Source organism: Mesoplodon densirostris, chromosome 7 (genome assembly GCF_025265405.1).
Source record: "Mesoplodon densirostris isolate mMesDen1 chromosome 7, mMesDen1 primary haplotype, whole genome shotgun sequence".
NCBI classification, from domain to species: Eukaryota; Metazoa; Chordata; class Mammalia; order Artiodactyla; family Ziphiidae; genus Mesoplodon; species Mesoplodon densirostris.
In genome coordinates this window covers 65,473,580-65,490,487 of record NC_082667.1, presented here as the reverse complement: position 1 = coordinate 65,490,487, position 16,908 = coordinate 65,473,580, and the positions used below count along the sequence as shown (strand labels likewise).

General features: G+C 38.5%; 1 protein-coding gene across 1 annotated transcript in view; it reads right to left on the bottom strand.

Annotated features, from left to right (window-relative positions):
• SWAP70 (switching B cell complex subunit SWAP70) overlaps positions 1-16,908 on the bottom strand; it is an 81,310-nt gene that overhangs the window by 12,504 nt on the left and 51,898 nt on the right. The window contains exons 4-7 of the mRNA XM_060104433.1: positions 8,276-8,503; positions 5,978-6,124; positions 4,716-4,824; positions 2,588-2,769 (exon numbers count right to left, since the gene is read on the bottom strand). Coding sequence (XP_059960416.1) covers positions 2,588-2,769; positions 4,716-4,824; positions 5,978-6,124; positions 8,276-8,503 — 666 coding nt within the window. The remainder of the gene's footprint in view (positions 1-2,587; positions 2,770-4,715; positions 4,825-5,977; positions 6,125-8,275; positions 8,504-16,908) is intronic.

The following is a 16,908-nucleotide window of genomic DNA, read 5'->3' as shown; positions in this document are numbered from 1 at the left end:
GTGGATTCTTAACCCCTGGACCACCAGGGAAGTCCCCACTCCTGGGTTTTTATCCAAGAAAAACAAAAGCACTGATCTGAAAAGATACATGCATCCCAATGTTCACAGCAGCATTATTTACTATTGTCAAGATACGTAAGCAATCTAAGTGTCTATCAACAGATGAATGAATAAAAAATAGATGTGGTGAATATATATCTACAATGGAATACTACTTAGCCATAAAAAATAATTAAATTCTGCCATTTGCAGCAACATGGATGGACTTGGAAGACATTATGCTAAGTGAAATAAGTCAGACAAAGAAAGACAAATACGGTATGATATCACTTATATGTGGAATCTAAAACATAAAACAAACTAGTGAATATAACAAGAAAGAAGCAGGCTCACAGATATAGAGAATAAACTAGCGGTTACAGGGGGAGGGCAAGATAGGGGTAGGGAAAGTGGGAGGTACAAACTGTTGGGTGTAAGATAGGCTTAAGGATGTATTCTACAACACGGGGAATATAGCCAATATTTTGTAATACCTGTAAAAGGAGTGTAACCTTTAAAAATTGTATAAAACAAAAGAATGCCAAAAAAAAGCCCTGCTGACACCTCGGTCACCCCCAAGGCACTGTGTGCATGCCCAAGGTTGTGCTTTGGAGGAGGACAGTCAGAGGCTGCACACCATGAGGCAAACAGACTCCACTGAAATAATCCAGCCAAATCATGGAACAAATAAATGAGCAAACAACAATAACAAGCCTTTGGGGGAGGGGTGAAAGCCATATCTAGAGTTGCTACAATGTATTATCTAAAACATCCAGTTTTCAACAAAAAATTATGAGATGTGCAAAGAAAGAGAATAGTGTGACTCATACGCAGGGAAAAAAGCAGGCAATAGAAACTGCCTTTGAAGGGGCCCAGATACTGGATTTAGCAAAGACTTCAAAGAAGTTATTATATGTTCAAGAACTAAGGAAGCCATGCTTAAGGAACTCATAGATGATATGATGATATCCCATCAAACAGACAACATCAATAAAGAGACAGAAATTATAAAAAAGAACCAAATGGAAATTCTGGAGTTGAAAAGTACAATAACTGAAATGAAAAATTCACTAGAGGTTCTCACACATACATTTGGGCTGTAGGAAGAATCTATCAAAGATAGATTGATAGAAATTATGCAATCTGAAGAACAGAGAAGAAAACAGCATCAGAGAAATGTGAGACACCCATTAAGTACACCAACATTCACATAACAGGAATATCTGAAGGATAGGAAAGAGAGAAAGGAGAAGGAAAAATATTGGAAGAAATAGTGACTGAAAACTTTCCCAATTTGATGGAAAATACTAACCTACATATCCAGTAAGTTCAACGAACTCTAAGATAAATACGAACAGTTTAACACATACATCATATCGTACAGACATACACATCATAGTAAAACAGTGGAAAACCAAAGACAAAAAGAAAATCTTGAAAGCAACAAGAGAAAAATGATTCATCACACACCAGGAAACACCAGTAAGATAGACAACCAACTTCAGAAACAGAGGAAGTCAGCACAGAGTGTGGCATTTCCAGGGGTTGCAAAGGGAGAACCCCACCAGGAATTTGGGGCCTTAAACTATGCCACATCCCAGGGCATAGGTGCTGCACAGGAGGACACAAAAGGATGCCTGAGCTTGTGGTTAGCAGGTGCTCAGTGATTCAAGGCATAAAGGATCAACCCAAAGGCGCCCCAAATAAAGACCATGACCACACACTGGGGACTCAACACCACACCCAGAATTGTGATATACACAACCGAGGAAGAAAGTTTCCCAGTGAATGTCAACTATCTCATACAGCCTGTGGTACTTGACCTCCTAGCCCTGAGATGGAAAGAGAAGCTGACCCAGACTGTATCTGTGACTCCAGACAATAAGCAAAACCCCACAATTCTAACACTAAGGGTCTTCCAAGATCCTCATGAGTGAAGATGGGAGCTAAGGGGGAAAACCTTAAAAAGCAACAGATCCTGTCCAGTTCACCAAAAGTGACCTTGACATCCTTAGGGGAATACAATGTCTCATCTTTCTCTGACAAAATTCAACTGTGCTCGGGCTTCCCTGGTGGCGCAGTGGTTGAGAGTCCACCTGCCAATGCATGGGACACAGGTTCGTGCCCCGGTCCGGGAGGATCCCACATGCCGCGGAGCGGCTGGGCCCGTGAGCCATGGCCGCTGGACCTGCGCATCCGGAGCCTGTGCTCCACAACGGGAGAGGCCACAACAGTGAGAGGCCCGCGTACCGCAAAAAAAAAAAAAAAAAAAATTCAACTGTGCTCATTGTTCTTATAAATGTTCTTTTCTGGTCAATGAAATGTCCCTGCTACCCTGAGACCCTCATAACTTTCAAGGGCTGGGTAAACCAGGGCATCTCACTCAGTGGTCTAGATATACTTCCTACGAGCATAGTTCCCAAAAAAAATCTCTCTACGGTTGTATTAACCTAGTCTTGGTAGAACCAAAGCTCTACCAAGTAAGTGAGGTCGCTGTGGCTTCTGCAGTGAAACGAGAGCCCGCCCCCAGCCCAGCGTCCACGCCTACCTTCCTCACGGTCTCCAGCTCCTGCTGCTTGTTTTCATTTGCCACCTGGAGCTCCTTCATCTGTCGCTCCATCTCCTCCTGCTCAGCCAGCACCTTCTTCCGGAGTTCTTTCCGACGCTGGCGGGCTTCTTTGTGTGGTGGGGGGCTGCCCAGCTTCAGCAGATGGATGGTAGAATGGATGGCTGTGAAAGGCATGGGAGAAAAAACAGGGAATACCCTTTATTCTTTATAAGCCTTAACATGTAGATGGCACAGTGGGAATAAAACCAGAGACCCAGGATAATTCTGATCCTGCCACGGAGCAGTGGTGTGACCGTGAGCAAGTCACAGAACCTCTTACAGCACGGGTTTCTCATCTCTAACATGACAGAGATGATCTCTGAAGTCCCTTCCAGCTCCAAAGTTCTGTAACTGCCTATCTGTGCTTAAACAGATCTTGATTTGGGAATACCACACACATTTGAGGAAATTCTATCACTTCCAACTCCCTTTCCTATACTTCCCAAAAGGCCAGGTAAGAACAAGACATAGCAAGGGCTGAGATATAAAGTTCCTGGTATCTGATTTGCTACCTGCTGTATTTAGTCTGCCCCTCATCTACACCTTATGAAACCATCTCCCTATATACTCCCTTCCCAAGGTGATAAGAGCAGCTACCATTTATTGAATATTTGCTATATATATACACTTTACATGCATTATATAATTTTTATGTGAAATCTGATTTCTTTCCTGATTGTTTCAATTATTTAAAGAGCTAATACTTTCACATTGTTCAAACTCAAAAGCATGAAAGGACATAGATGAAGTCTCGCTCCTACTCCTATCCCCCAGTACTGAGTTCTCCACTTCACTAGCAACTAATGCTAACAGTTTCTGTGCATCTTTCCTGAGATACTTTTAGCATATACAAATAAACATGTATATACGTTCTCCATCTTCTGTTGACACAATGTTGGCATAACACACTCTTCAGAGACTTGGAGAGCTTTCCATATCAGTACATACGGCACAGTACTGCACAATTCTCCACTGTGTAGCTGTACCATAATCTGTTCAACCACTCCCCAATTAATGGACATTTCAGTTGTTTGCAATCTGTCACAAACATTTCTGCAATGATGTGTCATTTTTTAAACGTGCAACTATATCTTCATTTTCTAATTATGAACCCTCACAACAACCTGAGCGGTCGATACTATTATTTGCCCCATTCCACAGAAGAAGCAAGCTGCTACAGAATTCCTAACTCAACCCCAGAAGCCCAGGAGAGAGGATTCAGACCCAGGTACACTTGCCTCAAACTCTTAAACTACATCAAAATGACCATAATTTTCAATAAAACAATTTTACCTATGTTCAAGAATATAACATTCAGAATCCTCTTTCATGATTAAAAATAAAATCTCGGGCCTCCCTGGTGGCGCAAGTGGTTGAGAGTCCGCCTGCCGATGCAGGGGATATGGGTTCGTGCCCCGGTCTGGGAGGATTCCATATGCCGCGGAGCGGCTGGGCCCGTGAGCCATGGCCGCTGAGCCTGCGCGTCCGGAGCCTGTGCTCCGCGACGGGGGAGGCCACAACAGTGAGAGGCCCGCATACCGCAAAAAAAAAAAAATAAATAAAATAAAATAAAATCTCATAAATAGGGTTTCATTCTTTACTAATTTTGGAGTAATACTTTAGTTTGAAAGTTATTAAATCAGAAGTTAGCGTTCTTGAGATAATTATTTGAAACTAGTGATTTCTTGTGAAAGTAACAGATCTTGAAAATTACCTGAAGTATTCAAAAGCTATTGCACAATTCCTCTTTTGTTTTACACATTACTAAATACTCAAAATGGCTACTTTAAAATTCTTTATGGTCCTTAAAAGGGGAAATTCCATGTTCTTTAAATAGTAAGAGTAAAAAAACCTAAAATGTCCAGTTTATAATTTTCCCACAAATTCATCAGGCAAATGAAATTGATGAAAATTTTGGGAACTCCTCTCACTTTGTTTTTCTTCTAGCTACTGTTTCACATAGAAATAACTATAGACAATGAGGAAACAATGCCAAGTATCTTTAATGAGATCCAAAGCTGAAAGAGCTCTCAAGTTATATCATGACAAGTAATAAAAATTACCTTACCCTGAATCCACTCTTGTTTCTTCTTCTTATCTGAAGCACTGATTTCAAAGGTCTTATCAAAACATTTTATGAGAAAAAGGCATTTCTTTCCATCTTTGTCAGGCAAGGACTAAGACAGAAAGCAAAATTAGTCTTTAAAATTTTATTTTCAAGTATTTAGATTAAGTTCAATCTTAATTATTTATATAAGAAGTACCTATAAATGAATATTACTGATTTACTAATACTCCCCCCTAGGCAACAGTACTTGTGGTAAAAATGACCCTGGATTAGTGTACTACACCTAGACTGGGAGAACCAACACCACCTGATGGGCCATGCGTTGGGCTTTCCTGAGCACAGCAACCCTTGTACCTTAGCACATCTCTTAAGGGAACCCTGGAAGATATACCCATGGACTGTTCCAATAGGTCTTGACTCCTATGGGATATGAGGCTTCTAACCCAGGGTGATTCCCACACCCTCCAGATGCATCTCTCCCTTCCTTGCACCAGGGATATTGTTGCTGGCAGGCTGTGGTTCTTGTCCTATATCCTTGTAAGTAGACTGGTATGGCCTATGGTAATCTTGTGAGTCTCCATGTTTACTTGAATCTAAGAAGACCCCTTACTGGGCACTGCACACCCTAAGACATTAATACATACCATTTCATCCATCAAAACACATTATCATTTATGAATGAGATCTTAGGTATTTTAAATGTTCTTCAACAAATACAGATGTGGCAATAGTTCAGCTATAAATTAAAAACTCAAAACTTTATGTTCTTGAGGACTTCACTTATTTACCGTATTAACAGCTGTGACTAAAGTCACAGCTAAAAGTCACCCTAAGCCACTTCTGAAAGTCACCCTAAGTATTCCAAGGCAATGCTCACATCTTCTTTTGGTTTATTTATTACACTCAAAATGGCCCAGGTTTTCTGATATAGTCATGATTTCAAACACTTTCTTACTGAATTTTTTTTGCTTTATTTTCTTATTTATGACTCCATTTTACTCCAGAAATGATCCCTTAAATGTACAAATGAGACTTAATCCCTATATTTTATTCTCCAGTATAAGAAAATAAATTCACATTAGAAAAAAATTTTGTCAGGTATCTAATTTTTTGGTTCAGAAACTATGGCTACTGTATGCCTATATTATTTTGGAAATGTAAATTTTAAGATTATTTTTAAGGCTCTGGAGTCTAGAAGAAGGAAGATAAACTACTTGAACAGCAGGGGGCAGCACTGGAAAGAGGTAACGGTTGACTCTTACCTCCACACAACAGTTCTCATCCAAGAGAATGTCTCCTTTCTTATCTTTCAGATCCTCACTCACATAGTAAGAAATTATGTTGGGTTTTAGTACAAACCAGCGTTCAGTCCAGTTTTTCCGTCGATGGCCTTTTTTCATCATGTAACCCTATGAAAGATTAAATCTGATATAAACTCCTGTCCTTTTATTTATAAGAGCTGATACCTCTTCCTTGATATTCTTGCTTACTCCATTATCTGATGTGTGGCCTTGAATACATGAATATCAAAGGTTCTTGCCCTTTGTGGATCATGAACCCTTTGAAGAGCTACAAAGGCAGGGCACTATACCTAGTCAAATTCATGCAAGCATGTGCAGATAAAAGTTTACATAGAATTTTAGACACTCAGAGATATCTCCTCCCCCCACCCAAACCCCCCAACCTTGCCAAAAGCTATATGCAGATAAGAGACTGCAGGACCCCCTGACGTTAACAGCATTGTGGGGTTTCTTTTTTAAATACCTTATCTTTTAGGGATGCCTACTGAAATATTTATAGATAAAATGAAATGTCTGGATTTGTGTCAAGATAAGACAGGAGAGCTCAAAGTAGGCAGGGAGGATTAACCAGGTATCAGTGATTCCTGGGGCTGGGTGATGGGTATACGAGAGTTCATTATACTATTCTATCTATTCCCTTTAAAACAGAAAACACAAACACATGCACGCACGCACGCACACGGTGATTCTGAGATTCTCAGTAAATCTAGACCTAGACCTCACAGTGATTCTCAGTAAATCTAGACCTCCATCAATGAAAATGCTAAAACCTATCAGTCAACTTGGCCAAGCATATCTTCTCAGCCAGTCACCCTCTGGCACCAAAGTACCTCTCTACCTGACCTCACGATTCTGGAGGAACTCTACTCCAAAGGAGCAGAAAAAGAACTGTGGACCAGTAGTTAGGCTACTGGCTTCTAAGTATAGCTTCTATGCTCACACTTACTAGCCCTGTGCTTCCTTCCCATATATCAGCATCGAAGATGTATGATTAAAAATTTTACTTCAGCAAAACTGCACATTTATTATAGGCCAAAACCCTTCAGTACTATTCAAGAATAACTCACATTTTGAATAGTCAATCTATAGGTGCTGATAGCTTGTGGTAGACTATACACATGGTTAAATATATGATAATATCTTGGCTGTACCATTTGATTATTACACTAAGTACTAATCATATTACTTGTTCAGTTTGCTAATCCTTGAACATTTAAGCCAAAGCTATCTCATACTGCAATTCATCTGTAGTTCTATATTCTGCCATCCTAATCTGTCTGGAAATTCTCTTCAGACAGAGACCATGTCTCATAACTCCTTGCAGCACCAAAAACTTACACAAATTAGGCCTCAATTAATTTTTTTGATGGGCTCCATTTGGAGAAAAGAGCAAAAACAATATCACCTAACAGAGCAAAGAAAGGACCAAAGTAAGGAAATCCCAAATCAGAGCTATTATTCAATGTAATAAGGTAAGAAATCTAATCTGCTTTAGCAAACAGAAAAGAGAAAAAAAAAGAAAAAAGAAAAAAAAGAAATCTAATCTAATCCACTAAAAATATATAAATTCTACTTAATAAGCATTAAGCCTCCCATATGTATATCAGATGCTATGCAGGTGCTGAGAAAAAAAACTTTATAATGTAATATGATAAACACAACTTTACTATATAAAGGTATTTTTTCCAAAAAGAATATTTTTATGATTTTATAAAAATAATATATATCATATATATAAAGAGAGATCAACATGTATAAACATATATAATAGTAAGTCCAATAATAAGAAAAGAACAAAGAATAAAATAAAATTCACAGAAATCCCACAATCCAGCGGCAATCACTTTTAACATTTTGGCACTCATCCTTCCGGACAGCTCTACAAACACAAATCACATTGCATGAAAGGGATGACAAGACACCTACTGTTCAACAAACTGTTTTTTTCACTGAACAATATGCCATGGGATCTTTCAGATGAATAAGTATGGATGTACACGTGACATAAAAGTACTTTAAAAATGTTTAGAAATGTGATCATTTAAACAGTTATTTCAAAATAGTAATTTCCCAATGCTTAACTGTAATTCTTTACAATGAAAGCCTAACACAAGACTGGGAAAATAAGAAACTTTATTCCTGTTCTAAATCAGTGTAAAAGTATAAGTGACTTAGACTCATCTTTGTGATGCAAATTTGTTTTATTTCAAACATGTCAAATTCTAAAGGTGAGGAGAAATAGTTTTATAGGACTCTTACCTGTTTCAGCACATCTAATATAAGCTCATTAAAGACCTCGTTAATTGCCATGGACACTGTCTGCCGATCCATGCCTTTGCTAAACTGTCCATTTCCAATAAGCTCAATCAGTTCCCACACAGAAAGGCCATCTTTATTGTCATCAAAGTTGATTTTATAATTTTCAAATTGTTCTTGTTGCCAACCTCCTCCCATAGCTTCTGTAAGTTTCTTAAGCAGGTATTCAATCTAAATAAAGAATTTTTAAAACATTATTTCATGGCAAGAAAATAACTTTTAAACTTAGGTATGTACCTGTGTTACTTACACTGAAAGGTCAATTTAGAAAATATTCTTTTATAGTGCCAAAAGTGTATCTTTCAAGAATCATGATACTACCAGGAAGAAGGGTATGGATAAAATGCCATTGATTCTATAGTAAACTAGAATAAGTAATCAAAAACTGGAACCTTTAAGAGTATAGTCTATTTGCATACAGAATTAAAGCAAACTGCACACATACTATCATACACAAACTAATTGATGTGATCTGATTACTCTGTTGGATTTCAATATATCAGAATATTAATTTTACTGAACAATAAGCATCTCAAAGTATGTACAAGTTAGTCACCAATTTATTAATTTTCCACATAAGCCAATTATTTGAAATTAATGCTGCTGCTTCTCATTAGAATGCTGACAACGTTGTAAACAATGGTGAATTCCTAGCCTGGGCCAGAAAAGTCTATTAAATCCCAAAACACATAGCTTTGTATAGAAAAACAGTAGGAAATACTGCACGCATCCTTCCAGACAGCTCTACACACACACACATCACATTGCATGAAAGGGATTACAAGACACCTGCTGTTCAACAACCTGTTTTTTTCAGATGAATGAGTATGGATGTACACGTCACATGAAACTACTTTAAAAGTGTAAATGAAATAGTAACAGTTAAACAAAACAGTGATGCAAAAATAGTGAATGAGAATTGATCTCTCTTATCTTCTGGAAAGCCTGGGTATCCTACAGTGCTCTCTCAAACTCAACAGGTCCAAAAATGAATGAATCATCTCTACCTTTCAAATGGCTTCTCCTCCAATTATGGATTTCAGCTGGGAACAACACCATTCACCCATGCCAGGACCCTTTTCCCCACTCCCTTACATCAAATCAGTGACAAAATCCTACTGTTTTCACCTCCCTTCTTTAAACTCTGCCTAGCTTCCTATCACCTCAAAGATAAAGGCCAAGCTCCTCTGTGTCCCCTGTGATCACCCCTGCCTACTGTCTCTAACATATTTCCTGCCATGCCCTACTGCAGATTTTATATTCCACCAATAACCACCATCAAAACAGATTCCAAGCATGTTCTGTAAAGGGCTAGCTTGTAAACATTTAAGACTTTCTACATCTCTTTGTTCATTTTTTTTTCTTCTTTGTTCGTTTTTTTTTTTTTTAACAACCTTTAAAAACGTAAAAACTATCTTAGCACATGGGCTATACAAAAACAGGCTATGTGGGCTGAATTCACCCAGCAAGCTGTAGTTTGCCAACACCTGCTATAGATTATAAGTAGTTTACCCATTTAACACATTTTTTTATGCTTCTATGCCTTGTCCCATGCTGTCCTATCTAGATTACCTTTCCCCATTTCTCTACCCAGCTAACTGGTATCTGTTCAAATCCTACATTGTCTATAATATTCCCACTCAAAATAGTCCAAAATGTGGACCAGCAGCATCAGCATCACCTGCAAGCCTGTTGGAAATGAAGAATCTCATACCGCACCAAAGACCCCAAAATCAGAATCTGCATTTTAACAAGAACCCCCAGTACTTCCATATGCACATTAAAGTTTGAGAAGCACTGCTCTGGTAAAACTGCTCTGACCCAGGTCAGGCGTTCCTCTTCTGTGTCACTGAACTCAGCATACTGTATTGAAATTATCTCTATACTCATACGCTGCCCCCTGTAGATTTTCTGAAAACCTTATAGGAGGGACAATGTCCCACTCATCTTTGAATCTCCAGAACTCAGAATCATACATAGAACGTAGTAGAGGTCAATTAATGAAATGGAAATAAACTAAGCTAGGTCTCAATTTTCTCATCTATGAAATGGGTATAATAACAGCCATCATACAGAACTACTATGGGGATAAAATGGGACAAAAATAGAACACTGTGCACAATATCTGGCACAGTATGTACTCCATCAATGTTACTTCCTTCTGCACTGAGTAGAATATTATTCAACCATTTAACATTACATTTAAGGCAGATTGGTTCAAGATGGCGGAGTAAAAGGATGTAAACTAACTGCTTCTTGCGAGCACACTGGAATCACAACTAACTGCTGAACAATCATCGACAGGAAGACACTGGAACTCACCAACAAAGATACCCCACATCCAAAGACAAAGGAGAAGCTGCAATGAGATGGTAGGAGGGACACAATCACAATAAAATCAAACCCCATAGTGGCTGGGTGGGTGACTCACAAACTGGAGAAGAATTATACCACAGAAGTCCACACACTGGAGTGAAGGTTCTGAGCCCCATGTCAGGCTTCCCAACATGGGGGTTTGGCAACAGGAGGAGGAATTCGCAGAGAATCAGACTTTGAAGGCTAGCGGGATTTAACTGCAGGACTTTGACAGGACTGGGGGAAACAGAGACTCCACTCTTGGAGGGCACACACAAAGTAGTGTGTGCATCAGGACCCAGGGGAAGGAGCAGTGACTCCACAGGAGACTGAGCCAGACCTACCTGCTAGTGTTGGAGGGTCTCCTGCAGAGGCGGGAGGTGGCTGTGTCTCACTGTGAGGACAAGGACACTGGCAGCAGAAATTCTGGGAAGTACTCCTTGGCGTGAGCCCTCCCAGAGTCCGCCATTAGCCCCACCAAAGAGCCTGTAGCCTCAAGTGCTGGGTCGCCTCAGGCCAAACAACCAACAGGGAGGGAACCCAGCCCTACCCATCAGCAGACAAGCAGATTAAAGTTTTACAGAGCTCTGCCCACCAGAGCAACACCCAGCTCTACCCACCGCCAGTCCCTCCCATCAGGAAGCTTGCACAAGCCTCTTAGACAGCCTCATCCCCAGAAGGCAGACAGCAGAAGCAAGAAGAACTACAATCCTGAAGCCTGTGCAGCAAAAACCACATTCACAGAAAGACAAAATGAAAAGCCAGAGGACTATGCACCAGATGAAGGAACAAGATAAAATCCCAGAAAAACAACTAAACAAAGTGGAGATAGGCAACCTTCCAGGAAAAGAATTCAGAATAATGATAGTGAAGATGATCCAGGACATTGGAAAAAGAATGGAGGCAAAGACTGAGAATGCAAGAAATGTTTAATGAAGACCTAGAAGAATTAAAGAACAAACACACACCGATGAACAATACAATAACTGAAAAGAAAAATACACTAGAAGGAATCAATAGCAGAATAACTGAGGCAGAAGAATGGATAAGTGACTTGGAATGGTGGAATTCACCGTGAAACAGAAAAAAGAAAAAAGAAGAAAAGAAATGAAGACAATCTAAGAGACCTCTGGGACAACATTAAATGCACCAACATTCGCATTATAGGGGCCGCAGAAGCAGAAGAGAGAGCAAAAGGACCCGAGAAAATATTTGAAGAGATTACAGTGGAAAACTTCCCTAACATGGAAAAGGAAATAGCCACCCAAGTCCAGGAAGTACAGAGAGTCCCAGGCAGGATAAACCCAAGGAGAAACACGCCAAGGCACATAGTAATCAAACTGAGAAAAATTAAAAGACACAGAAAAATTATTAAAAGCAACAAGGGAAAAACAACAAATAACATACAACAGCACTCCCATAAGGGTAACAGCTGACTTCTCAGCAGAAACTCTACTGGTGAGAAGTGGGGGGCACGATATATTTAAAGTGATGAAAGGGAAGGCGCTACAACCAAGATTACTCTACCTAGCAAGGATCTTATTCAGATTTGATGGAGAAATCAAAAGCTTTACAGACAATCAAAAGCTAAGAGAATTCAGCACCACCAAACCAGCTCTACAGCAAATGCTAAAGGAACTTCTCTAAGTGAGAAACACAAGAGAAGAAAAAGACCTACAAAAAAAACAAACCCCAAAACAATTAAGTAAATGGTAACAGGAACATACATATCAATAATTACCTTAAATGTGAATGGATTAAATGCTCCAACCAAAAGACACAGGCTCGCTGAATGGATACAAAAACAAGACCCATATATATGCTGTCTGCAAAGGACCCACTTCAGACCTAGGGATACATACAGAATGAAAGTGAGGTGACGGAAGAAGATATTCCATGCAAATGGAGATCAAGAGAAAGCTGGAGTAGCAATACTCATATCAGATAAAATAGACTTTAAAAAAGAATGTTAAAAGAGACAAGGAAGGACACCACATAATGATCAAGGGATCAATCCAAGAAGAAACTATAACAACTATAAATATAAATGCACCCAACACAGGAGGACCTCAATACATAAGGCAAATGCTAACAGCAACAAAAGAGGAAATCGACAGTAACACAATAATAGTAGGGGACCTTAACATCACACTTACACTAATGGGCAGATCAAGCAGACAGAAAATTAATAAGGAAACACAAGCTTTAAATGAGACAACAGACCAGATAGATTTAATTGATATTTATAGGACATTCCATCCAAAAACAACATATTACACTTTCTTCTCAACTGCACACAGAACATTCTCCAGGATAGATCACATCTTGGGTCACAAATCAAGCCTCGGTAAAATTAAGAAAATTGAAATCATATCAAGCATCTTTGCTGACGACAGTGCTATGTGATGAGAAATCAATTACAGGGGAAAAAAATGTAAAAAACACAAACACATGGAGGCTAAACAATAAGTTACTAAATAGCCAAGAGATCACTGAAGAAATCAAAGAGGAAATCAAAAAATACCTAGAGACAAATGACAACAAAAACACGATGATCCAAAACCTATGGGATGCAGCAAAAGCAGTTCTAAGAGAGTAGTTTACAGCAATACAATTCTACCTCAAGAAACAAGAAAAATCTAAAATAAACAACCTAACCTTACACTAAAGGAACTAGAGAAAGAAGAACAAACAAAACCCAAAGTTAGTAGAAGGAAAGAAACCATAAAGATCAGATCAGAAATAAATGAAATAGAAACAAAGAAACAATAGCAAAGATCAATAAAACTAAAAGCTGCTTCTTTGAGAAGATAAACAAAATTGATAAACCATTAGCCAGACTCATCAAGAAAAAGAGGGAGAGGACACAACTCAATAAAATTAGAAATGAAAAAGAAGTTACAACAGACACCGCAGAAATACAAAGCATCCTAAGAGGCTACTATAAGCAACTCTATGCCAATAAAATGCACAACCTGGAAGAAATGGACAAATGCTTAGAAAAGTATAACCTTCCAAGACTGAACCAGGAAAAAACAGAAAATATGAACAGACCAATCACAAGTAATGAAATCGAAACTGTGATTAAAAATCTTCCAACAAACAAAAGTCCAGGACCAGATGGCTTCACAGGTGAATTCTATCAAACATTTAGAGAAGAGGTAACACCCATCCTTCTCAAACTCTTCCAAAAATTTGCAGAGGAAGGAACACTCCCAAACTCATTCTATGAGGCCACCATCACCCTAATACCAAAACCAGACAGAGATACTACAAAAAAAGAAAATTACAGACCAATATCACTGATGAATATCAATGCAAAAATCCTCAACAAAATACTAGCAAACAGAATCCAACAGCACGTTAAAAGGATCATATACCACGATCAAGTGGGATTTATCCCAGGGATGCAAGGATTCTTCAATATACGCAAATCAATCAATGTGATACACCATATTAACAAATTGAAGAATAAAAACCATATGATCATCTCAATAGATGCAGAAAAAGCTTTTGACAAAATTCAACACCCATTTATGATAAAAACTCTACAGAAAGTGGGCATAGAGAGAAACTACCTCAACACAATAAAGGCCAAACCCACAGCAAACATCATTCTCAATGGTGAAAAACTGAAAGCATTTCCTCTAAGATCAGGAACAAGACAAGGATGTCCACTCTCACCACTATTATTCAACATAGTGTTGGAAGTCCTAGCCACAGCAATCAGAGAAGAAAAAGAAATAAAAGGAATACAAATTGGAAAAGAAGAAGTAAAACTGTCACTGTGTGCAGATGACATGATACTATACATAGAGAATCCTAAAGATGCCACCAGAAAACTTCTAGAGCTAATCAATGAATGTAGTAAAGTTTCAGGATACAAAATTAATGCACAGAAATCTCTTGCATTCCTATACACTTACAATGAAAGATCAGAAAGAGAAATTAAGAAAACAATCCCATTCATCATTGCAACAAAAAGAATAAAATACCTAGGAATAAACCTACCTAAGGAGGTAAAAGACCTGTACTCAGAAACCTATTAGACATTGATGAAAGAAATCAAAGATGATACAAACAGATGGACAGATATACCATGTTCTTGAACTGGAAGAAACAATACTGTGAAAATGACTATACTACCCAAAGCAATCTTAAGATTCAATGCAATCCCTATCAAATTACCAATGGCATTTTTTACAGAACTAGAACAAAAAAAATCTTAAAATTTATATGGAGACACAAAAGACCCCGAATAGGCAAAGCAGTCTTGAGGGAAAAAAAAAGAGCTGGAAGAATCAGACTCCCTGACTTCAGACTATACTACAAAGCTACAGTAATCAAGACAATATGGTACTGGCACAAAACAAAAATATAGATCAATGGAACAGGATAGAAAGCCCAGAGATAAACCCACGCACCTATGGTCAACTAATCTATGACTAAGGAGGCAGGGATATACAATGGAGAAAAGACAGTCTCTTCAATAAGTGGTGCTGGGAAAACTGGACAGCTACAGGTAAAAGAATGAAATTAGAACATTCCCTAACAACATACACAAAAATAAACTCAAAATGGATTAAAGACCTAAATGTATGACTGGACACTATAAAACTCTTAGAGGATAACACAGGAAGAACACTCTTTGACATAAATCACAGCAAGATCTTTTTTGACCAACCTCCTAGAGTAATGGAAATAAAACCAAAAATAAACAAATGGGACCTAATGAAACTTAAAAGCTTTTGCACAGCAAAGGAAACTATAAACAAGATGAAAAAACAACACGCAGAATGGGAGAAAATATTTGCAAACGAATCAAAAGACAAAGGATTAATCTCCAAAATATATAAACAGTTCATGCAGCTCAATATTAAAAAAACAAACAACCCAATCAAAAAATGGGTGGAAGACCTAAACAGACATTTCTCTAAAGAAGACATACAGATGGCCAAGAAACACATGAAAAGCTGCTCAACATCACTACCTATTAGAGAAATGCAAATCAAAAGCTACAATGAGGTATCACCTCACACCACTTAGAATGGGCATCATCAGAAAATCTACAAACAGCAAATGCTGGAGAGGGTGTGGTGAAAAGGGAACCCTCTTGCACTGTTGGTGGGAACGTAAATTGATATAGCCACTATGGAGAACAGTATGGAGGTTCCTTAAAAAACTACAAATAGAACTACCATATGACCCAGCAATCCCTCTACTGGGCATATACCCTGAGAAAACCATAATTCAAAAAGAGTCATGTACCAAAATGTTCATTGCAGCTCTATTTACAATAGCCTGGACATGGAAACAACCTAAGTGTCCATCTTCGGATGAATGAATAAAGAAGATGTGGCACATATATACAATGGAATATTACTCAGCCATAAAAAGAAACGAAATTGAGCTATTTGTAATGAGGTGGATAGACCTAGAGTCTGTCATACACAGTGAAGTAAGTCAGAAAGAGAAAGACAAATACCGTATGCTAACACATATATGTGGAATTTAAGAAAAAAAAATGTCATGAAGAACCTAGGGGTAAAACAGGAAAAAAGACACAGACCTACTTGAGAATGGACTTGAGGATATGGGGAGGAGGAAGGGTAAGCTGTGACAAAGCAAGAGAGAGGCATGGACATATATACACTCTCAAACGTAAGGTAGATAGCTAGTGGGAAGCAGCCACATAGCACAGGGAGATCAGATCGGTGCTTTGTGACCGCCTGGAGGGGTGGGATAGGGAGGCTGGGAGGGAGGGAGACGCAAGAGGGAAGGGATATGGGAACAGATGTATATGTATAACTGATTCACTTTGTTATAAAGCAGAAACTAACACACCATTGTGAAGCAGTTATACTCAATAAAGTTGTAAAAATATATATATATATTAAAAAAACAAACAACCCAATCAAAAAATGGACAGAAGACCTAAACAGACATTTCTCCAAAGAAGACATACAGATGGCCAAGAAACACATGAAAAGCTGCTCAACATCACTAATTATTAGAGAAATGCAAATCAAAACTACAATGAGGTATCACCTCACACCAGTTAGAATGGGCATCATCAGAAAATCTACAAACAGCAAATGCTGGAGAGGGTGTGGAGAAAAGGGAACCATCTTGCACTGTTGGTGGGAATGTAAATTGATACAGCCACTATGGAGAACAACATGGAGGTTCCTTAAAACACTAAAAATAGAATTATTGTATGA